The sequence below is a fragment of the Elephas maximus genome, chromosome 16 (assembly GCF_024166365.1).
Source record: "Elephas maximus indicus isolate mEleMax1 chromosome 16, mEleMax1 primary haplotype, whole genome shotgun sequence".
Lineage (NCBI taxonomy): Eukaryota > Metazoa > Chordata > Mammalia > Proboscidea > Elephantidae > Elephas > Elephas maximus.
In genome coordinates this window covers 2,856,449-2,879,853 of record NC_064834.1, presented here as the reverse complement: position 1 = coordinate 2,879,853, position 23,405 = coordinate 2,856,449, and the positions used below count along the sequence as shown (strand labels likewise).

General features: G+C 49.9%; 1 protein-coding gene across 2 annotated transcripts in view; it reads right to left on the bottom strand.

Moving 5' to 3' along the window:
* Window positions 1-489: 489 nt before the first annotated feature.
* C16H10orf71 (chromosome 16 C10orf71 homolog) overlaps window positions 490-23,405 on the bottom strand; it is a 36,467-nt gene continuing 13,551 nt past the window's right edge. For both annotated transcript variants that reach the window (XM_049855848.1, XM_049855849.1), the window contains exons 2-3: window positions 9,932-10,034; window positions 490-4,939 (exon numbers count right to left, since the gene is read on the bottom strand). In XM_049855848.1, coding sequence (XP_049711805.1) covers window positions 490-4,806 — 4,317 coding nt within the window. In that variant the 5' untranslated portion in view covers window positions 4,807-4,939; window positions 9,932-10,034. The remainder of the gene's footprint in view (window positions 4,940-9,931; window positions 10,035-23,405) is intronic.

Sequence of the window (23,405 nt, the reverse complement as noted above, 5' to 3'; positions counted from 1 at the left end):
ACAGCCACCCCACCCTTCAGCAACTACTGCCCTGATCAGTCAGCAGCCATCAACGTCGAGGCAAGACCCTCCACCAGCAAAAAGATTCTGCCTGGCTGAAGGCTCAGATGATGCTTAGCACTTTTCAGCAATGAAGTATTTTTTAATTAAGGTATATGCATTGTTTTTTTTAGACGTAATGCTATCGCACACTTAAGAGACTACGGCATAGTGTAAATATAACTGTTATATGCACTGGGAAGCAAACACATTCGTGTGACTGCTTTATTGCAACATTCCCTTTATTGTGGTGTTCTGGAACTGAGCCTGCAATATCTCCAGGGTATGCCTGTGTGTGTGTGTGTGTGTGCACGCAAATATGTGTACCTGTGTGGGTGTGTGCGTGCATGTGTGTGTGTGTGTGTGTGAGAGAGACGGTGGTTGCTCTAGGATGGGGGGAGTAAACTCTTCTGGGCTTATTTGGGGAGGAGTGTTAGTCTGCCTTAATTTTCAGGAAATGCCTTCAGTGGCAAAGTCCTCTAAGTCATTGATGGTGATGATCTCCAGGCTTGGAGCATCTCTGCCCTCCTCTTTCGGGCTATGGGGAGGCCCCTTGGGGCATTGGCTGGGTGCATTCTGGGTTGAGTTTCTGAAGGCCCGAGGGGCACGCTGTAGTCCAGTCTCGCAGGGGCCCTGGTGCCCAACAGCGGCCCCCTCAGTGGTGGCAGAAGGGCTAGGCCACAAGAAGGTGGGAGTGGAGAGCTGGGAGGAGCACCGCAGGGGTGTCAAGGCTGTCACGGTCAGGCGCTGGAAGCCAGAAAACAGCAGGAGGGGGTCAACCGGTGCGTCCGCCGGGGATGACTCTGGGGACCCCCTTGCTGAGGATGGGACTGGGACCTTGAAATACTGGCCGGTCTCTGGGTCGTAGAAGGTCTTGATTTTCACCTGGAGTGGCAAGTCAAAGACAAAGTACTCCCCAGACTGGGGGTCTTGGAGGACCTTCTGTGTGACAGGGTATGGAGGCAGGGGCTTGGCCGACTGAGGCACCCTGGCCTGCCTCCTGCTGTGCTCTGAGAAGCTGGACACAGAGTGGCGGTGCACGGGTGGGGGCAGGGACCGGACTGAGGGGAAGCTGGGTTTCTGTGGCATCTCTTTGGGGGATGGTGGCCTCCGCTCAGCCCGCTTTGAGTCCTCGGGCCATGGCCTCTCTTCCCTGGGCTCGCCAGGCCGCCCTTGACCCTGGTCTGTCTTTCTCCTCTTGCTGGCCAGCTTCTTTGCCCGCCGCAGTGCCTTCTCGGTTTTGGGTGGGACTGCAGGTGGCTTGCCTACTGGCCTCTCTGGCTGCACAGGCAGCTCCAGTCTCTCTGGGAGGCCTGCTGAGCTGGCAGCCACGGCCAGCAGGGAGCCTTTGGGAGAGAGAGGCCTGAGATCTTCTGCAGATGGCTCTGGCTGGGCGTCAGAGCCCTCTTCCCAGAACAGGGCGTGGGTCAGGTCCTCCCTCCGGGTAACTGGCGCAGGACCAAGGCTGGCCCAGGGGCTAGCGGAGGGAGGCTCCTCTTGCAGCGGCAAGCCCAGCTCGCTGGGGGCTTGGGAGGCCTCGTCCCAAACGCTACTGGTAGTGGGAGAGCACACGCTGCCCGCCTCCAGGGAGCCACGGTTGGGCAAAGTCTCCACCTCACCAGGGACCTGTCTTCTCCCCGGAGCCCCTGCTCTTGGAGTGGACAAAAAGTTACTTCTGAAACCTTGTGTCTGTTCTTCCCCACACCTTCCCAACAGGTGTGGGGGCGGCCCGTCTTCTGTGTTATCTTTCAGGAAAGTGATCTTGGGGACGCACCTTGGAGCATCCAGCCTCACCTGGTCTGTGGAGCCCCTCCTGCCATTGCTCCCCATAACTTCAGGGGCCACACCTGGGAGTGGACTCATCCCTTCACCCTCTCCCACCAGTGGAGGAGATGGGATAGCCCCCTTCATGGCTGGCTGGAAAGCCTCTGTCTTGGCCATGACGGGGGCCTGCTGGTGGTCCTCTGGGCCCTGGTGGGCTGAGGGCCTCTGGTGTGTGTCCTGCGGATCAGTGGGCAGTGGGTGGGCAGGTGCTGGGGTGCCATGAATTCCCTGGCCCTCTGGGGCACCAGCATCCTCACCTGGCCTGGGCGATTCTGCCTCTCTGTGGCCACCAGCGGGTGAGTCCTCCGAGGACACAGTCCTCAGGAGGGGCAGCAGGATGGGCTTGATCACAGGGGTGGCCCTGAGGGTGTTGTCTTTAATTGTAAACAGTATGTGCTTGTTGGAAGTGGAAGATGGTGCAGCTGTCAAGTCTTTGGCATGTGAAAGGGCCGTATCCTTATTTCCCCCAACCCAAGAGCCTGTGAAATTTGCTCCTTCTGTTGATCTCCTTGGTCTCCCTCCAGACAAACTCTCACCATCTCTTTGCAAGCTCTCCCCCTTGGTGCTCTCATCCATGCACACACGTCCGTTACTTAAGGCACAGAGCTGCTGCCCATCTTTCAGCATCACTCGTTCCTTCTCGTACCTCTGACTGTCACTTGCATGCATGTCGCTCTTCCTGTCTTCCTGCCGGCTCTCGACACACCATGTCTTCTGCTGGTCCTCGAATGAGGCAAAGGATTGATCTGAAGAACTGGTGCTGAATTTGGCCTTGCTTTGGAGGCCTGGCATAAAATCAGACTGGCTGTCGCTATAAAACACGTCTTCCTCCTCGGGAGAAAGGGGGCCTGGGGAGGGCTTCTGGTGGGAGCTTGGGTTCAACAGACCTGCCTCTCGTTTGGGCTCTGTGTCTTGGGAGACTGATCTGGAGATCCCATTCTGCATCTGGTGGGTCTGCAGTGTCTCAGCAGTCTTTGCAGCCTCAGGTTCTTGCCTGCAAATCTTCAGAGAGAGGTGTTTCCTGAGACCATGCTGACCAGAGTCCGAGCCCCAGCCTGGCCTGGTGGGGCTCAGCTTCGCTTCCCTGTGGACATCGTCCTTCTCGTAGCTGCCTGTCTCAGCAGCTTCCCCATTGACACAGAAGGAGGCTTTGGCAGTAGTTGGAGGTGAACTAAGAGTTAAGTAGTTATCTGCAGACGACCCACTGGGGTCGGCTCTAGGGTCCTTCTGGGTGCTGACGCATGATGCAGTAAGGATATCTGATGTTCTCTCCTTAGAAAGCTGGCTTGCAGGACTGTCCTCAAGCCCGTTAGGAAGGGTGACACCATTGCTAACAGTCTCTTGCTTGCCATCTGCCTTATCTCTGGCCTTCTCATCAATGCCTTTCAAGAGTAGGTTGGGACTATAGGTGCTTTTCACACGCTTGCGAACATCCTTGAGATTGAACAGAAGGCTGGGGGCTTTGGATTTGTAACTGTCCCGGGACTGGTCATCCCCTGGCTCCTTCTCCTGGTACCCATTGGGCTGTCCTGGAGGTGATGGGGTCCTCTCTGCTGGCTGGTTGCTCAACGAATCCAGGACATGCTTGGTGGGTATGACGGGCGTCAGAAGCTTGCTGATGTTAAAAGGAGGAGTGTAATGTTGGCGGGAGTCCACAGGCATGTCAGGAGCTTCATCTTCAGGAAATTGTCCCTGGGGGGTCTGCTTTGCATACAAAGGGGGGTCCCTCCTGTGAGGTTGTTTCTTTTCTTCTGAAGCATTTTGTAGACTTTCTTTTCTTCCCTTGCCAGTCTTTGGTTTTCTCCATGGAGCCTGGGTTGGCTTCTCCTGAGGGTCAGGCTGGAAGCCAGAAGATTTTCCCTCCATGGTGAACACCTGAGCTCCAGGGTCCCTTGAGCACCAGGGTCTGGATGTGGAGAGAGCCCCAGTGGGCAACCTACTCTCTTCCTGACTGCAGTCAGCCTGTGCGTGGCTGGGGGACGCTTTGTGCTCAAGTGGGTGGGATTCTCTCAGCAGGGGAGTGTCCTGGCAATGTTTGGGCCCTTTGCTTTCTGGGACCCCCTCAGTGGGGTCCTTTCTCTTTAGCAGCCGTGGTTGGTGGGTGCTCCATGACTCAAAAGCACTGTTTTCACTGTGAAGGAAGGTCCCTTTTGGAGCCCACTCCTTGCCTCTTCCAGGCTCGCCCCTGGCTGACTTGTGGGCTGGGGAGTGGAACTTGGATTCGAAGGAGCTGGAGGCATCGTTGGAGGCTGAGAGGAAGTTGCTGGAGCAGTGAGAGGCTGTTTCGAGGTTCTTTGGGGACTCCTGCTCCCCATGCTTGCTGACAGGCTGATGACCACTATGGTGAGTGCTGGAGACTTCAGCGGGCACCCTCCTGACAGTCAGAAAGGCTGAATCAAAGCAGAAGTTGACACCGCTTTCTGGAAGAGGGGCAAACTTGGGGGCGGTTTTTAGAACCGGAGGCTTGCTTGGGGGAGGTCTGCTGTCGCCACGCTGGCTGTCTGGCCTGTCAAAGGATTTAATTAGGGACGATACTTTGGAAAGTGGCTTGTTGCTGCTCCTCAGGCCAGAAACTGGCACCTCCAGCCTCCTCTGGGCTGGCGTTGGCGGGGGGCTGCCCTTGGGGTACTTCTCCTCTCCTTGCACGTACTTGGGTAACTGCTGGAACGTGGCCGCCCAGCCAGTGTGCTCCGTGCCCTGCGAGGGTAACTGGCTCCAGATGCCACTCTTCCTCTGGGTGTGGCTCACGGTCCCCTGGTGGAGGCTCCCGAGCACCTGGCGGGTGAGGTCTGGGGACTCGCTGAAGGACGTGTCCTCAGAGATGCACAGGCTGCGGAAGGCACGTTCTGTGAGGCTGCTCACCTCGCGGTCCGCGTCGTCCAGCAGGCTCCCAATGCTTGAGGAGTCGCTGAAGCCGTCGGTGCCCTTCTTGTTGCCCTGCATGGCCTGCCTGCACGGGAGACTGCTAGCCGGCTGGCCAGCACTTCGGGCTCTGCAGATGTGGGTGCAGCCGTCTTCCCTCAAAACCAGATCTCCCCGTCAGCCAGATGCAGTTGCAACGTGGGAATTTTTTTCTCTGCAGAAGAAATAAATACAGGATATGAACGGAGCTCACTACCGTATGTTGATTTGTTATACTGTGATGGCTTCCACGTTACTGTGATGCTGGAAGCTATGCCGTCAGTATTTCAAATACCAGCAGGGTCACTCATGGTGGAAGGGTTTCAGCGGAACTTCTAGACTAAGACAGACTAGGAAGAAAGACCTGGCAATTTACTTCTGAATATCCAGCACTGAAAACCCCACGAATCACAACAGAATATAGTGTGATATGGTGCTGAAGATGACCACTATAAGGTCGGAAGGGACTCAGAATACACAGCGGCTGCAACAATGGACCCGTGCGTACCAGTGATCATGGAGATGGCACAGGATGGGGGCAACATTTCCTTCTGTTGTATATGCGGTCGCCAAGGGTTGGAGCCAACTTGACAGCAACTAGCAACAACATGACCAGGACGTGCAACTTTAGAGCTCCGTGCAAGAACTCACGGTGGGCCCAAGGGGCGATTGTGCTCAAGTTCAGAGAGATCCTCTCTGACCATTCCACGTGATGCTCTCTTCCCCGTCACTCCCAGAGCACTGTCTGTCTTCTTCAAGGCACTGGGCTTGATCTAAAATTAAATCAACTCTTCGTTGCCTGTCCCCTCATTAGACTAAGCTCCAGGGCTCCTGTGCTAGCTGTTCTCTCACTGTCCCTCATCCTGCACCCACTCAGGAGGGGACAGCCTTGTGGCCCGTACCACCTGGGCTCCCTAACTCTCTGAATGGCAGTGGGGTTTGGCCAGACGGAGGATCTGTGGGAACTGGAGGGGGGCATGAGCATCCATGGTATTTCTCCCCCGCTCCCTTCTGTGCTCTGTGGGACCCTGGTGGCACAGTGGTTAAGAGCTGCTCACCAAAGGGTCGGCAGCTCGAATCCATCCGCCACTCCTTGGAAACCCTATGGAGCAGTTCTACTTTGTCTTACAGGGTTGCTATAAGTCAGAATCAACTCAGTGGCAGTAGGTTTTTTCCCCTCCATGCTCCAGTGCATGTCCTGGCATTACCACGGTTCTCTGTGATGATGCCCCCACCCCGGGGCACCAGCCCTCACTGGCCCAGCAGTGCTGCCCCTTTGCCCCTTGAGGCTGTGGTGGCGATGCCTCTCCACTCTTCCTGGGAGTAGAGTCCTTGAGTCTCCTACTTCTGCCTCCACCTTTGTTGCTGTTCCTTGATTACATTCCCTTCCAAATCCTGTCTGTGGATTCTGCCTCGTGTTGGGACCCCGACTGGGAGGACTGCCAGTCCCTACAACAGTGTCCAGCACGGTGGTATGGGTTAAACTATGTCTCCTCAAGTAGGGGTTGGAATCCTAACCTCTGTAGCTGTGGATATAACATGTCTGGAAACAGGGTTTTCTTGTTGCTGTCGTTCTTAGGTGCCATCGAGTTGGTTCTGACTCAAAGAGACCCCATGTACAACAGAACAAAACACTGCCTGGTCCTGCGTCATCCTCACTATCCTTGCTATGCTTGAGCCCATTGTTGCTGCCACTGTGTCAGCCCATCTTGTTGAGGGTCTTCCTCTTTTTCGCCGACCCTCTACTTTACCAAGAATGATGTTCTTCTCCTAGGACCCATGGTGGACAAGTTTCAGTGGAGCTTCCAGACTAAGACTGAGAGGAAGAACCTGGTGATCTACTTCTGAAAGAACTGGACAGTGAAAACCTTATGGAAAGCAGGGTTTTCTTAGTTATGTTAATTAGATCATGCCTGAGTAGGGTGGGTTATAAGTCTAATCACTTCTGAGTTTTGAAAAGAGCATATTAGACAGTGAGGGACACATGGGGGAAGACAGATGCCATGTGAGGGTTGTCAGGAAACCAAGGAGTACCCAGGACTACTGATAAGGAAGGAACTGACATAGCTGAGACCCGGATTTGGACTCTCAGCCTCCAGAACTGTGGGAAAATGTCTGTTCTTTAAAGTTGCTCACTGTGGTATTTCTGTTGGAGCAGCACCAGGGAACCAAGACGGTTGGGCTAGGTGGCACATCAAGGAGTACTTGAAAAACAGTACTAACTAGCAAGTTCAGACTCTGCAGTGGGCCCAGCAAGTGCCGTGTGCGTTTGCAACCAGGAACAGCTGGCAGGGTGCTTCAGAATCTTCAATGGAAAGATGAAATGTGGTTACACAGCAGCCCCACTATCCAAGGGCAGGGCTCCACCCTTCTCTCCCCGTTTGGCTGCCCTAGGAACAAGGCCGGCAGTGCTCACTGTGAGTCAGGGAGGTGGAGCTGTGCACGGAGTCCTTGGAGCCCTGCTCTGCTGCTTGCTGAGGGACCACCGGCTTGTCCCATCTGCCGTCTTAGTCTCCTAGTGCTGCTTTAACAGAAATACTACAAGTGGGTGGCTTTAACAAACAGACATTTTCTCATAGCTAGAGGCTAAAAGTCCAAATCTAGGGCACCTGCCCTAGGGGAAGGTCTCTCTCTGTCGTCTCTCGGGGGGAAGATGTCTTTCAGTTTCTGTAGACTTGCCTTGACTGTCAAGGGACAGTCTCCCTGTGGCGTGCTTCCTTCTCTGCGCCTGGTCCACTCTTTGATATCTCAAGAGTGATTGATTTAAGACACACCATACACTGATCTGGCCTCATTAACATAACAATGAAAATCCTATTCCCAGACAGGATTATATCCACAGGTATTGGGGTTAAGATTTCAACACGTATTTTGTGGGACACAATTCAGTTCATAATGCCTGCCCCCCTGTGGCAGGGGGTGGCTGCGAGGGTCTTCATGTCCTTCCTGTGCTGCATCCTGCAAGGACCCCAGCCCAGGGATGAGGCTGATATGCTCCAGTCCTGGGGTCTATTATTTCCTGTCCCCGGACCATTGCCATCGGTGAGTTTCAAATGTTGACTTCTTGGCAGGCTGATGTGCCCTTATGGATGAAAGGATTGAGCTGGGGCTGCTGGAGACAAGAGAGCGCCCTGAGTTCTAGCAAATTCAGTCAGCTGATGAAGAACAACTGACCTGTTCTCTTAATGTGCTCTGCAGCCCAGCCTTGGAAACCACAGACTCTTTACGGAACAAGCCTTTTAGAAGACCACAGGGAAGGGGACAGAGTCCGCTCCTGTGCTAGGGTGGGGGGCTGACCTTGCTGGCTGGCTGACCTCACATTCTTTCCCACCCTTCTCTCCCTCACCCAGTTCCACTATCAGAGCTGTAAAAGCTGAACACATCCTCAGACTCCCATGCAGCTCATGTGGCACAGTTCTGGTCGAAGGGATGGAAGAAGACACTTCTGAAAACGCTCCTGCCTATCTCAGTGAAGGAATACTCCGTTCTTGCCCTTTCTTCTTGCTCCGAGAGCAGACATGATTCTTGAAACTGAGACCTTTACTTTGCAACCTGAGGGACAAGACTGGAAGACCACAGGCCAACTTGCCAGGATACGGAGTGGACAGAGCTGTCCTGGGCCCTCCATGGCCCATGTGAGGAGGGGGTCTGTGCCAGCGTCTCCTCCTGCTGGACTTCCTGTTAGGTGTGGATGTGTGTGTGGCGGGGATGGGAGGGAACTTTACTTGCTTCAGCCGCTGTAAGTCAGGTTTCCTGCTTCTCAAGGCCCTAACCAATAGTAAAGCAGTCTCTGGATGCTGATGGCAAGATTGCTTAGTTGGTCCCAATGCTGGGAGTTTGCTCTTGACAATGACTGAACTCAGTAAGAATGGCGTTTCTCTACTTCCACATTAAGAACATTGGATAGTTAGAGATCTGTGTTTAGAACCTCAGAATCAAGTAAACACCCCTCCCACCCCACCCTCTCTGACGAAACACTCTCTAGATAAATAGATAGTTGCCATCCAGTTGGGTCTGCCTCATGGTGACCTACGTACAACAGAACAAAAAGTTGCTGAGTTCTGCACCATCCTCGTGATCGCCCGCATGTTTGAGCTCGCCACCATGACTGTTGCACCAATCCATCTCACTGAGGACCTCCTTTGCCCTCGCTGGCCCTCTGTTTCACCAAAGAGGCTGTCTTCCGCCAGTGACTGATCCCTCCTGATGGTGTGTCTGAAGCAAGTGAATCCGACAAAGTTCAGTTGTGATCCAAAGGTTTCCTTTGGCTAAGTTTTGGAGGTAGGTCACCAGGCCTTTCTTTGTAGTCTTAGTCTGGAGCTCTGCTGAAACCTGTCTACCATGGATGACCCCACTGGTATCTGACATACTGATGGCACAACTTCCAGCATCATGGCAACACGCAAGCCGCCACAGTACGACAGACAGGTGATGGGAAACCCTCCCTACCGTAGCAGATCTTTGTTGTTTTTTGGAACACTCAGCTTCCACTTCACTCCTTTGAGTGAAAGCATTTGATATCTTTTAGGGAATCTCCTCTCCCTCATGGTGTTCAGTGTTGGGGGGCTGAGAATCAAGGTACCTGCCAAAGTGCCCCTGGCCATGTGCGGAGTTGAGACCCAGGCCAGGCCAATCACTCCGTTTTCTCCCGGACCTCTGTGTTCTGACTGGAGGGATGGATGCAAGGGTAGAAAATGGGCTCCAGGTGTTCCTTCCAGTGACAGAGCTCCTGGTGCGCTTTGGGAGCTGCCTGGTCCCAGAACTTTCCCAGCCTGGATCCTCAGCCTTCACACCGCATCTATGAGATGCCCAATTCCTTCCAATCATTATTTGTTTCTGCTCAATTTGTCCAGGTTCTGTTTCTGTTGCTTGTGGCCAAAGAACCCTGACTGATCTCTGGTCTTCGTCATAATTTCAAGCAGTAGTGAGAGGTCCACTGTTATTTAAAGCATTGAGGAAATAACCAAGTTCCTTCTACCTAGGGAAAAAGGGGGATCCCCCCACTATGACTAGCTTTGTTTAGATACTGATTTGGTTCACTTGGAGTCAGATGGAACCATCATAAAGTTGGCCTCATCCCTTCCCCCACCCCACCCACTGGAACCATTCAGCATGGAGGTCAAGAACAGAAAGTTTTCTAGATGCAGGTTCTTATGTTGGTCCATACCTGTTACAGGAGAGGGGGATACTGGAGTTTGCCTTGATGGGTCTTAGGATCTGTAGTTTTAAAACTTCTGTTCATGCTTATATTTGGTGCCATCACTGTCCATCTAGAAAGAAGAGGAAAAATAATTTCAGTGGAGTCCATCTGATCAAAGAGTCAAGCACATGTTCCATGTGTGGAAGATATTCAGTGGACATTTGATGAATGAATACATGAAAGGAGGAGGAAACAAATGCACAAAAGAGGTGTCTTTAAATGTTAAAAATAACTACCCTATACACTTGAACTCAATTCTAAAGATGGGCATTTTTGGTGGAAACCAAAATAGAGTCAATTTATATCCCTTCTAATATTCATGAATGTGCCTATGATCCAAGAAATCTTCAGAAGCCTTTGGGATTCCTAATATGATTGACCTAGTTTTGAATTATTTCTTGCTAGTAAAATCTGACCACTTGACTTAATAACTCAAGTTTTGCAGTAAAGATATCTGGAGTAGCCAAACTTGAGTCCACTCAGCAAGAAGTAGCACAGTGTTCGATTTATTGCTGGCAGGAGGCTTGAGTATCTATCTTGACAGCTAAAAGAACAAAAAAGCTGCCCAGGAGAATTTTAAGAGTGCTCAGAATGAAGTGTAAACTAATTAAAATAAATCCACTATGCAAATTTTAAATGCAGACCATCAGGGCTTTCAAAAGGCCTTCCCCAGCTCAGAGCTCCAGGATATTAATCTATTCCAAGGTAGTTTATTAACAATATTAATAATCATAATAACTTGAATTTGTGGGATAATTTCTTTAGAGAATCACAAAAGTGCCTTGTGTCTACCACCATAAGGTTAGCCCCACCCCAACTCCCTAGGCCGGCTTAGACAGCATCCTTTCGTGTTCCCAGAGCAAGCTGGGTTTATCTTTTCCACAGCTCGTGCCTTATTATCACAGATCGTATGTTATAACCTGTGTGTCTTAGGAAGTGATGATTTCTTCTTTCTTCAACCAGAAAGAAAGGTCCTTTAGCCCAGGAAGGTGGCCTTATTTGCTTTTTACACTGAACACATCAACATTTGTTGTTGTTAGTTGCCACTGAACTGACTTTATGTACAACGGAACGAAACATTACCCATTCCTGTGCTATCCTCATGATCACTGGTGTGTTTGAGCCCATTGTGGTGGTTATTGAGTCAATCCATCTCGCTGAGTTTTCCCTTGTTTTTCTAATCTTCTACTTCACCAACTATGGTATCTTCTTTTGGTGATTGATCTTGCCTGATGACGTGTCCACAGAAAGTGAGCTGAAGTCTCTCCATCCTTGAGTCTAAGGCGCATTCTAGTTGTATCTTTTCTAAGATTGATTCTTCTGGCAGCCTACTGTATATTCAATATTCTTCACTACAGTTGGAATACATTCATCCTTTTTCTGTCTTCCCTTCTCATTGTCCAGCTTTTGCGTGCATATGAGGTGGTTGAAAAGACCATGACTTGGGTCAGGAACACCTTAATCATTAAAGTGACATCAACATAGAAGCTCAATAAATGTTTGTGGCAATTCTCTGAATTGGGAAAGAAACATCTTCATTCTTATTTTTCTGAAGGGCAAACTGAGGCACAGGAAAAAAGAAGCAAGATAATAAAAATTCTATCGAGAAAGACCGCTGGAGTCTTAAATCATATGGAAAGTTCGGATTGATCCATTTGTTTCACTATATAGTGAATCTTGTCCACTGCCTGCAGCTAAGATTGAGAGATGAGCCAATAGGGCATCCACACATGGACAGACTTAGGTGCAGAATGAGGTGATGGCATTCATTTAGTGAGCATTTGGGGGGTCTATCATTTGTGCTTGGATTGTCTCCCTGTCTGGTGGCTGCATGGACTCCCTGTCTTTGCCACTGAAATGCTTCCAGAAAACAAACCAACAAACAAAAAAACTAATTGCCATTGGGTAGATTCAGACTCATAGTGACCCTATAGTTACTCTATAGGGCAGAGTAGAACTGCCCCATGGGGCTTCCGAGGAGCGACTGGTAGATTCAAACTGCCTACCTTTTGGTTAGCAGCTGAGCTCTTGACTGCTGTGCACTAGGGCTCCAGAGGCCAGTGCAAAAACTGTCTTGCTTGTTACCGTGGACTGCTTGGGTGTAACCACCCTGGATATCATCGGATTGTAGAGACTGGAACATCCCAAGTCTGCGGGTCAGAATAGAGGACTCTCCTGATTCAGGTAGCCATAGGGGCTGGTGACCCAAGTCTGGCAGGTCAGACAGCAGGGCTCTGGCTCACAGGCTGTGAAGACTGATGAATCCCAAGATTGGCAGGCAAGACCACAGTAAGCTGCTAGCTCAAGTCCCAAGAACTGGACGTCAGATGAACAGGAGCCAGCTGCAGGATACAGAGCTAGCAAAAGCCCCTGAGCCTTGCCAGAAAGTCCACCTATATTGGATGCAGGCCATATTCTCAAGGAAAACTCTCTTTCAACTGACTGGCTGCTCACAGCAGATCCCATCATGGAGATCCCGTATCAAATCTCATCATGGAAGTGATCACATCATCATACAACTGCCAAACTACATCATAACTTAGCAAACCACCCAGAATCATGGCCCAGCCAATGGACACATACCCTTAATGATCACACTGGCTCGTAGAAACACTTTTTAGAAAAAAGGGTATGGTTACCTAGTCACGACAATAGACTCAAACATGCCAAGGATCAGGAGGATGGTGCAGGACTGGGCAAAGTTTTGTTCTGTTGTACCTAAAGTTGTTATGAGTTGGAGCTGACTCAATGGCAACTAACAAGAATGAGGACAAACTGTATATTGCCAAGCCATGTCACAATTAAGGTCTTGGAATCTGCTCTAATGAGTTCATAGAAACAAAAATGAATATTTAATCATATCATGGTAAATTCCTATTTATGTCTATAAAAAGTCTATAGCCTTCAAAAATAGTTTGTTCTCTTAAAAGCTTCCATCTTCTCCATCTTCTCCATAGCTTCCATTATTTCCCTAACCCTTTCTCTCTGCTGGTAGTTCCTCCCACCCCACTCCTTCCAAATGGATCTTCCAATGAGTAATTTTTGCTCCACATCTGACTTAACCTCCAAGTTGCAATTACCTTTCTCTAGGCAGGCCACTATCTTCTTGAGACAGACTCTTACCTTGACTTCTGGGACCCATGCTCTCTAGTCCTCCGCTCCCTGTCTGGCTGTTCTCCCTCTCTTGTCTTCCTCTCCTGGACCACCAAATACGGGATTCCCTTCCTTCTCACTCCTGGGACTTCTCTTCTCACTCTACATTTTCCACATAGGCAATTTTGTCCACACTCACTGTTTCCTTGAACATCTATGCGCTGACAGCATGTCTAACCCAGACCATTTCTTGGGCTCCAGACCCAGGTATCCACTGGCTCCTTGGGCACACAGGCACTTCAGACTCACACGTGTAAAAGTGAACCTGGATCTTTCTACAGCCTCTTCTCTCTCCAGGGATTCGAGAAATCTGGGAGTCATTCATGACTTCTCCCTCTGCCTCCGCCCAGTGACTTCTCACATTCAATCCATTTTCAAGTCCCGTGAGTTCATCTTTTGAAGCTCTCTTTTGCATTATCTCCATCTCTACTGTCACCACGTGGCCCAGGCTGCCATCACCTCTCTCCTGGACTGATGCAATAGTTCGTATCCATTTAAAAATCAAATCTGTTCAAGTCATCCTCTCGCTTAGAGCCCTTCAATGGCTTCTGAGTTTTAAAGAATGAAAACCGATCTCCTCAACATGGAGCCTCCAATTCTGTCCTTATCTTAGACTATTTTCTCCCTCATTCTTGGCTTTCCAGCCACACTGATGTTTTTCCAACTTTTTCCTTGCCTCAGTGCCTTTGCACATGTTGTTACCTCTGCTTGGAATTCTTTACCTCCATCTTTTCCCCTTTACCTGGTTTACTTCTAAATATGCTTCAGAAGCCAGTTCATGTGTCCCTTCAACAATGTGCATCCTCAGACTATCTCTTATAGCTATAGCCATCTCCTTTGCAGCACTTACCATGCCTGTAATTAAGTATTTAACAGGGTGTTTTGCTGTTGAACGTCTGTCTCCTGCTAGATGGGTGTGACCTTGTGGTGGGGCCCATGTTTGTCTTGCTCTCCAGTTCATCCTCATCATGTCCCATAGAGTACAGGAACACAGGAAATATTTATTAAATAAATGGACGAATCCCCCCATCTTGGTCATAATATTACTCACTCTTGATTGGCTTCGCAGAACTTATTTTATCGGAAAATCAACTATAGTCCAAAGATTACAGAATTATCACTAATTTCAAATTAGTGAACTTGAATCCAGGAGAATTTAACTTGCTTTTCAATTTCAAGTCTTAGAATATATAACGTTTCTGTAAGTGTGATAGGAGTCCCCGAGTGGTGCAAACGGTTAACATACTTAGCCACTAACCAAAGGATTGGTGGTTTGAGTCCATCCAGAGGCAACTCAAAAGAAACGCCTGACAGCCTACTTCTGAAAAATAAACCATCGAAAACCCTACGGAGCACAATTCTACTCTTACATACATGGGGTTGCCATGAATCCGAGTTAACCCTACAGCAACTGGTTTTTATAAATGTGGTAAGACCTGGAGCCAGGTGGTCCAGAGTGTTCTGCGAGCCTGTTTCTGACCGCTCCCAGCCTTCACACCATGGCACATGCTGTTTCAAGTAGAATCGAGTTTTCAGCGAACATTGACTAACACTTACATCAGGGAGCAGTAAGAAGGGAATTCCTGGCTGCCTCCGTTTACCCATTTGTCTCTCTAACCCAACTCCGAGCTCCGAGTTAGGGGTTGTTTTGATTCATTCTGAAGTGTCAGTATCCAGCAAATATTGGTACGCTAACTGTGGTCCTGTTTACAGCCTTACGGTGAATGGTTATTACAGAATCTATTTTACCTAATGGTGGTGTCAGCAGCCAGAATGTCGGCATCTGCCCTGTGTTGTCAGAGCAACCCTGGGAAACTCACTGGCACTTGCATTCGCCTACTCTGGCCACTAGTCAAGCTGGCATCAGGGTCGAGCAAAACCCAAACGAAACCCCCTGTTGCTGAGTCGATTCCGACTCACAGCGACCCCGCGTGTGTCAGGGTAGAACCATGCTCCACAGGGTTTTCAGGGCTGATTTTTCGCAAGCAGATCGCTAGGTCTTTCTTCCGAGGCATCTCTGGGTGGACTTCAGTCGCTAACCTTCTGGTCAGCAGCCAAGCATTTTAACTGTTTGCACTAGCCGGTGCTTCTCTTTTGCACAGAAACGAAAACCAAACCTCTTGCCGTCAAGTCATTTCTGTCTCATGGTGACTGCTTGTGTTGCAGAGTAGAACTTAAGGTTTTGTTGGTTGTGATCTTTACAGAAGCAGGTTGCCAGGCCTTTCTTCCACAGTGCCACTGGGTGGGTTAGTAGTTGAGCTCAAGCTGTTAGCACCACGTGGGCCTTTTACGTTTGCACAGTCATTACTGAATTCTAACTCTTCTGAAACTTTTTCTCAAGTGCTGCTTTTCCCAAGTCTCGCTGCACAGTGAGCGCTGTAGAACTACCACAGACCAGAATGTGCTGCTTTTTGTAGACGCGAGTTTTCTCTCTCTCCTCATCCCTTACAAACTGTGTATATCTGAATGCCTATGCCTGACACTCTGGGGCCACCTCCTCCCATCCGAGCTTGACCTCTCTCCTTCTGTGCCCTCTGCCCCCCAGGTCCACCGTTCACTGCATGAGGGAGCTGCAGGGTCCGGGTGTGTCCTGGCATGGCTCCTTTGCGTGGCAGTCCTTCTGCTTGGAGTGTCTCTCGACGTCCCCTGGTCAGCAAGTGCTGACCATGCCTCCACTGTTCTCCCATCCCCTGAAGAATCTTTTTTTTTTTTCTCTTTAAGTCACCTGCACTGTGTGATTCCACTTCACCTGCTATGACTCCATCTCCCCCGGGGGGCTTTGGGCTGTATGGAGGGAGGTTGTCCAGCCGGCTCGCTTTGACTGACATAGCATCTCGTACGTGGTAGCCACCTGTAAACGTTTTCAGTTGCTGGGGCCGAGTCTTCTCTCTGGGCAGCAAGGATATGGTGACAGACGTTTGGTGCCAGCGTGCGGGGTGTGGACAGATGGGCAGAAGCTCCTTGGGGCATTCTGAGCGGCCTTGTCCCCCGTGGGCCCTGACAGGATTATGCATCTCAGCTGCTGGTCTCCCTGGAGACTCCAGGGCAGAGACAGTGCCCCCAGCATCCCAGAGGAGGGCCCTGCTCTGGACGCTCACTTACAGTTGCTCAACTGGGTGCCACATCCAGCAACCAGCCGCTGTCGAGTCATTTCTGACTCACAGTGACTCCCCCTGTGTCAGAGTAGAGCTGCGCTCCTTCGGGTTTTCAATGGCTGTGATGTTTGGAAGTAGATCACCAGGCCTTTCTTCCAAAGTACCCCTGAATGGACTCAAACCTCCAGCCTCCCGCTTCCTAGTTGAGCGTGTTAATCATTTGCACCACGCAGGGACAGTGAGTGCCACGTGTTGATTGCTGCTGACTCAGCTCTGACTCAGGATGAAGGACTACCTGGTCCTGCACCGTCTTCCCCATCGTCGGTATGTTTAAGTGCATCATTGTGTCAATCCATCTCGTCGAGGGTTTTGCTCATTTTCACTGACCCCCTGCTTTGCCAAACATGACGTCCTTTTCTAACGACTGGTCTTTCCTGGTGATGTGTCCAAAGTAAGCGAGCTGAAGTCTCAAGTTCCACACGGCTTTGACCTTTCCTGAGGAAGTATGATAGATAGTCCCACAGACTAGACCCCTGACTGGCCCCAGCCCAGGGACTGTAATTACCACGGGCTGTGGATTGTCAGCTCTGTTTCTGAGGCGAGAAAAATGGAGCCTCAGAGAAGAAAAGTGAATGTCCCGTGTCTAGCAACTGGTGAGCGACAGAGCTGGATTTGGACCCAGGTCTGTGTGGTTCTGTTAGCGCCCTGCGAGGGAGGAAGTGGTTGGTGGCCCAGCATGGCTGGTGCCAGGTCTAGCAAATAAGAATACTGGATACCCAGCGAAATGTAGATTTCAGATAAACAGTGGACCATTTTTTAGTATAAATATTTGGGACATACTAATGCCAAAATTTATTTGTTGCTTGTCTGAACTTTGCATTCATTGGGCGTCCGGGATTTTATCTGGCAACCAGCTTCTAGGACCCACAGAGTTAGTTGTTAGGACCCTCCTGACTCTCAGGACAGTTGATAGGGATGTCAGAGGAAGCCAGTCTAGTGAGGCAACACTGGAACAGCAGCCGTGACAGTGACGGCTTGTGTCTGCATGTCACATTGCAGGTCATGACACAGGTTGGCATCCAGGGCCTTGTCTGAGCCTCACAACCCCTGTTAGGTGGGTTGAACAGCCTTAGTGCCACAATTTCTGGGTGGAGAAGTAAAGGCCCAGGGAGGAGCAGGGCTTGGGTGTTTCACCAGCAGGTAAACAAGAACCAGGCTGGGGGCTGGCCCCATTCCCAGCCAGTCCTCGGGCTACATCACCACCCCTGTGCCATCTCCAGAGTGGAGCCCTGAACCCAGATGGGTCCCTTGTCACTGCAGGAAGGTGTTACCTGCACTCCCACGGGCTGGGATGGAAGTCATGGGGGGCCATGGGAGAATCCAAGGGCCCAGAAGGGTTTTCTTTTCTCTTGAAGTCCTAACAACCTTCTCAGCTCAGGTTGTCTCGACAACACAAGTATAGAACTGTTGTATAAGCCTGCAGACCTGGGTCCCTGCTGTCTGAGTGGGGCTCTGGCGCTGTGGGAGGCTGGCTTGGAGGAGCCTGGGCGCCGTTCCAGCAGTGGCACAGGCTTCCATTCTGTCTTCTTTCTTCCTCTGCCCGTCTTCTTGACAGGAAGCCACTGGGGTTTGCTTGGCTGCTTGGGCCTGACCACTTGCCTATATGTGGTTTTTGAGCCTGAGATCTTGGGGTAGATTTAATTACACTAATTGAATGGTGTTTTCACTTCTCAGTGGAGGGGAAGCAGGAGATGACAGGGGCAGCTTTATCACACCCAGAGGCCCAACAAAGTGGAATAGCCTCCCTTGCTCTCCTTGTGTGTTGTTCCTGAGACCTCGAAGAGGGCAGTCCTGAGGAGTGGTCCAGTGTAGTTAAACGTGGTGGGTATAGGTATCAGAGGTGGGCAGATGGGGACCGCGTGCTGCCGGTGAAAGCACGGACACCCAGCATGTCCACCCCAGCCCCACACCAGCACTGTGCTCTGGGCCTGTGACGGGCTGGTCAGGCTTGGGCCAGCACTTGACCTCCCTGCATTACTGCCAGCAGCCCTCTGGTGTGTCTGCTTCAAAGGACCGCATTTGTCTGCTTTCCATGTTTTACAAGGTAAAGGACGGCATGGCGAGATCAGCCTCCTCACTTGGGGTCCTTGCAGAGACGGGGCAGGATGGGCGGTGAAGTGGAGAAGCAGGTGTCAGGCCCCTGCTGCACCCGCCTGCGCTCACTTGTTCTTCCAGAAAGCTCAGCTGGCACGCCAAGGAAATTCCAGGTTAACCTCCCGTCTCCTGCACATGGCCCACAGCCAGCGCTTAAGCTACGTGGATGACTCTGTCCTCGCAGCCACTTCTGATTTTGGAAGTCAGAAATTTTAAGTTTATTTATATTCCGCTTGAAGAAAACATGAGATTTCATAACCCAAACTAAAAGATTTTTCATTCATTCCTTCATTCATCATTCATTCATGCATTCCTCCACTCAACAGCTATCCATCAAGCACCTACCATGGGCTGGCTTGTCCTGGGTGCTGAGATTTGGCCATGAGGAGGGCTGACCTGTCTCGTGGAACTGGGATGAAGTGAGGGAGGGCAGTGCTTTGTAAATGCATATTTACCTTGATTATCTTTGCTTGGCTTACATCAGGCAGTGCCTCCAGGCAGGAAAAACACAGTTGTGACTTGCACACAAGTTGTTACACACCCAAGTCAGCCTATTTGGCTTCCCGTCATAATTTATAAACAAGGTGGGGTCAGCCTGCAGCCCGACCTGGCCTGGCTTGACCGCCCCGTCTAGTACCTAGATTGTGAAAGCCAAGGCTTTCAGCCTTCTCCAGGGCTCTTGAGCAGCTCTGTCCAGCCCAGGAAAGTGCTATGGCCTGGCAGGTGTGTCCTGTGCGGTGGCCCCAGAGCCCGGGGTCCTGCAGCAGCCCGGGACACCGAGCTCGTTTGGGCTGGCCAGCCTCACAGAGCTGGCTGGTGAGCAAGTGGTGGTGACAGCCACAGGTGTGGCTCTGCTCTTGGAAGAGAGAGCTGGAGGTGACAGAACTCCTCCATGGACCTCACCCCAGGCTGAGTCTGATTTCTGGCCTGGGTAGCAGACCTGCTGCATTGATAGGCTGTTTCCCCAGAGCCCCTGAGCATTGCCCAGCCCCAGGGCTTTGTCTGCAGTTAGAGGCAGGGCACCTGGCACAGGGCAAGTCTGGGCCCGGTTTAGTCCAGAGATCCCGAGGACATGAGGGTGTCTAGCACCTGGCATGACAGACCCGGGGGAGGGGCCCCAGAAAGAAGGAGGAGCAAGATCTGTAGAAACAGACAGAAGAGGGAAAGGATGCAGGTGTATCCCAGTACCTGTCACCTCCCACTCCATTTCCTGTTCTCTGATGCCACGCGATTGTACCTGACCCAGGTGAGCTGCTCACTGCCTAACAGCTGGCTCTCTGGGGGAAAGAAGCCCTGACCTGTGGCCCTTGCTGATTTCTGCAACTGATTTCAAGCTGCCGGCCTGAGGTCGCTGATGTCAACTCTGGGGAGAGGTGCGTGATTGGTCCTGAGGGGTGCAGGCAGCCCTGGCAGCCCGGGATCCCAGCAGGCCCTTGCATTTGCTTCCATAAAGATTTTTAGGTAAGTCTCACTCTGTGAAAGCTAACACATGAGTTACTCGCAGCACATCTTCATACCATTTCTGACCATTTCTGGCCATATTGTCGTTGTTGGGGAGTCACTCCTTGGATGTTGTGACCAGATGGGCTGAAGTAGGGCCATGTCGTCAGGTGCCCCTCTCTCCCCTAAGAAGGCGCTCAGGCCCAGCAGATCCTGGCTTCTTGAAGGCAGGCTCCATTGGGAGCTCTCTTCAGCCCCAAGGGCTCAGCCTCATCAGCCAGTTGGACTCCAGACAAGGAACCCTTTCTCCTGCTTGTCCTGGGCTCAGAGGGGCCCCAATTTATCTTTCCAGTGATGACTGCCCTGGTATCAAGGCTAAAAGCAGGAATAGAAAAGAGTTGGACTAGACAGGTTGTTTTCAGTTGCCATTGAATTGGCTCTGATTCATGGTGACCCCATGCACAATAGAACAAAATACCCAGTCCTGCATCATCCTCATGTTATTGGCGTGCTCTAGTCCATTGTTGTAGCTAGTGCGTACTTTGAATGTCTTCTAACCTAGGGACTCATCTTCCAGAACTATATCAGAAAATACTCTGTTGCGATCCATAGTGTTTTCATTGGCTAATTTTCTGAAGTAGATCATCAGGCCTTTTTTCCTAGTCTTTTTTAGTCTGGAAGCTCTGCTGAAACTTGTCCACCATGAGTGACTGTGATGGTTAAGGTTGTGTGTTAACTTGGCTGGGTCACAATTCTCAGTGGTTTGGCAATTATGATGTAGTTTGGCAGATATGTAACGATGTAATCAACTCTATGATGAGATTTGTTATGACCAGCCATATCAGTTGAAAGGGAGTTTCCTTGGGGATGTTGCCTACCTCCAGGATATAAATGGATGCTCCAACAAGGGTCTCTATCTGGATCCTGCATCTGGCTTGTCATCATCTGAACTCTGGTTCTTGGAACTTGAGATAGCAGCCTGCCATTTTACCTGCTGGTTTTGGATTCGTGAGCCTCCATAGCCCATGAGCCAGCGGCCTGCTGTCTGACCTGCTGATCTTGGGTTTGTCAGCCCCTGCAGCTACATAAGTCAGGAGAAGCCTCCAGCCTGCCACCTGCCACATGGAATTGGAACTTTCCAGCCTCTACAACCACGTAAGCTATTTCCTTTGTGTACATCTCTCTCTCTCTCTATGGATTTATATAGATATATATGATATATATATGGATATATATAGATTTAGATATGAACTTAACTGCTTTTTCTTCTCTAGAGAACCCAGCCTAAGACATTTGGTACTGAGAGTGGGTCTAGAGAAACAAAATTGTAAGGATAAATTTTCTAAATTGGTTCTCGAGTCTGGTTAGTCTTAAAGATGTTAATGACTCTGATTCCAGTAGTAAAGTAATTCATGGCATGAGGTGGCAATAGAAATACGCAAAATATCATCACCAGTAGATCAAATATTGGTGAGAGATGACGCTCTAGGTGATCATATGTTTGATACTTTTCTACAATTTTTTCAGAATGATAAGCACAAGGAAGCTGGTAGGTCAGTCCTACTTTCACTAGATAAAGGGGTGAAAGAAAGAGATGAGCTCAGGGATTCAGAATCACAGCTCAAGCACCGTATAAGCAACCTGAAAGTTGCCACATGTGCCTTGAAAAAAAGCCTTATTTCTTGTAGTAAAGAGCTAATATTGCCAAAAACCAAACCAAAAGTCTTATCAGAAAAAAAAAAAAAAATTAGAGTGGCTAAAATTCAATGCCAGTTGAATTCCCAACCTCAGATGGTGGCTAAAATTAAAATGAGAGCATTGATTGGGAGAAATGTGATGTTGAAACTTGGGATGGGATGTATAGGCACACAATCAGGAAGCTGGGGACACTGAGCCCCTAAATTCTGCTGAATCACTCCTGCCAGCAGAACCAGTCCTCTCACTCCCTTCTGAAGAGATTACTCCATCTTTGTCTTCTAAGCAACCCTCCCCGGTAAAACCAGTAGCCCATCCACCCCCATCTGATGAGATTAACCCAGCTGTGTCTGAAGAGCTTTTGTCTGAGTCAACCACTGGGGAGGTATCTGAGCCATTGCCTGGGGCATTGCCTGAGACAGATGTCTTACAAAACATTGCTGAATGTTCTCAGAACACATCCCCACCACCCATTTTTGCCTCTAGACCTATAACTAGACTTAAATCTCAGTGATCCCCAAAAGATAAAGCACAAAGTGTGACCCAGGAGGAGGTACGCTATACTCTAAAAGAACTGCTTGGGATTTCTAATATTTACAAACAGAAACCTGGGGAATATGTGCAGGAATGGCTATTAAGGGTGTGGGATAATGGCACAAGGAACATAATGTTGGATCAGTCTGCATTTGTTGACATGTGCCCACTAAGCACAGATTCTTCATTCAGTGTTTCAGCCGGTTAGGAAAAGATTTAATGGTTTATTTGGTTGGTTCACTAAAACGTGGATTATGCGGTGGCCTACACTAAATCAAGTCGAAGTACCAGACCTGCCTTGATATACTATAAAAGAAAGTATCTAAAGGCTTAGGGAAATTGGCATGCTAGAGTGGCTTTATCAGGTTAGACCCACAGACCCACACATGGAGTACCTAGAGGACACATCTTTTTTCACAACAGTGAGGAACAAATTTATGAAGGAAGCCCCAGCATCCTTGAAGACTGCTATGATTGTTATTTTATGTAGGTCAGAGTTGAGAGTAGGAACTGCCCTAAGTGAACTAAGGCACCTAACTACAATGGGGCTGATTGGAACCTGTGGTGGCAGGGGCCAAGTGAGGGCATTCAATCAACAAAGAGAAGGTGGCATGGTTACTGTAGTGGACTTGGAGTCAAAGCAGTAATCAGCATAGTCTGACTCTTATGGACTTATGGCATTGGCTACTTAGTCGTGGTGTCCCTAGGAGTGAAATAGATGGAAAATATACTAAATATTTACTTGACCTGTAAAAGTGGAAAAATTCTAGTTCAAGTGACAGTTCAACTTGACTTGCTAAAATAGAGAGTCACGGCACCTCAGCCAATTCCCAGACTTGAGCAACCCCTTGAATGAAGGGTGTGTGTGGGGGGTTCTCTTGAGGAAGGACTCCACTGTGCTTCCAAAAATTTATACTGTTAACCCTTCTCTCAGCCTAAAGGATCTACAGGCTTTTACCAGAATGAATGTTCATTGAGGAAAAGGAAATAATCAGACTTTTCGGGGATTACTGGATATGGCTCTGAACTGACACTAATTCCAGGAGACCCAAAATGTCACTGCAGTTCACCAGTCAGAGTGAGGGCTTATGGAGGCCAGGTTATTAACAGAATATTAGCTCAGGTTCATCTCACAGTGGGTTCAGTGGTTCTATAGTGGTTTCCCCAGCTCCAGAGTGCACCATTGGAATAGACATACTCAGCAACTGGCAGAACCTGCACATTGGATCCATGACATGTGAAGTACGGGCTATTATGGTAGGGAAGCCTAAGTGGAAGCCATTAGAACTGCCCCTACCTAGGAAAATAGTAAACCAAAAGCAACATCACGTTCCTGGAGGGATTGCAGAGATTACTGCCACCATCAAGGA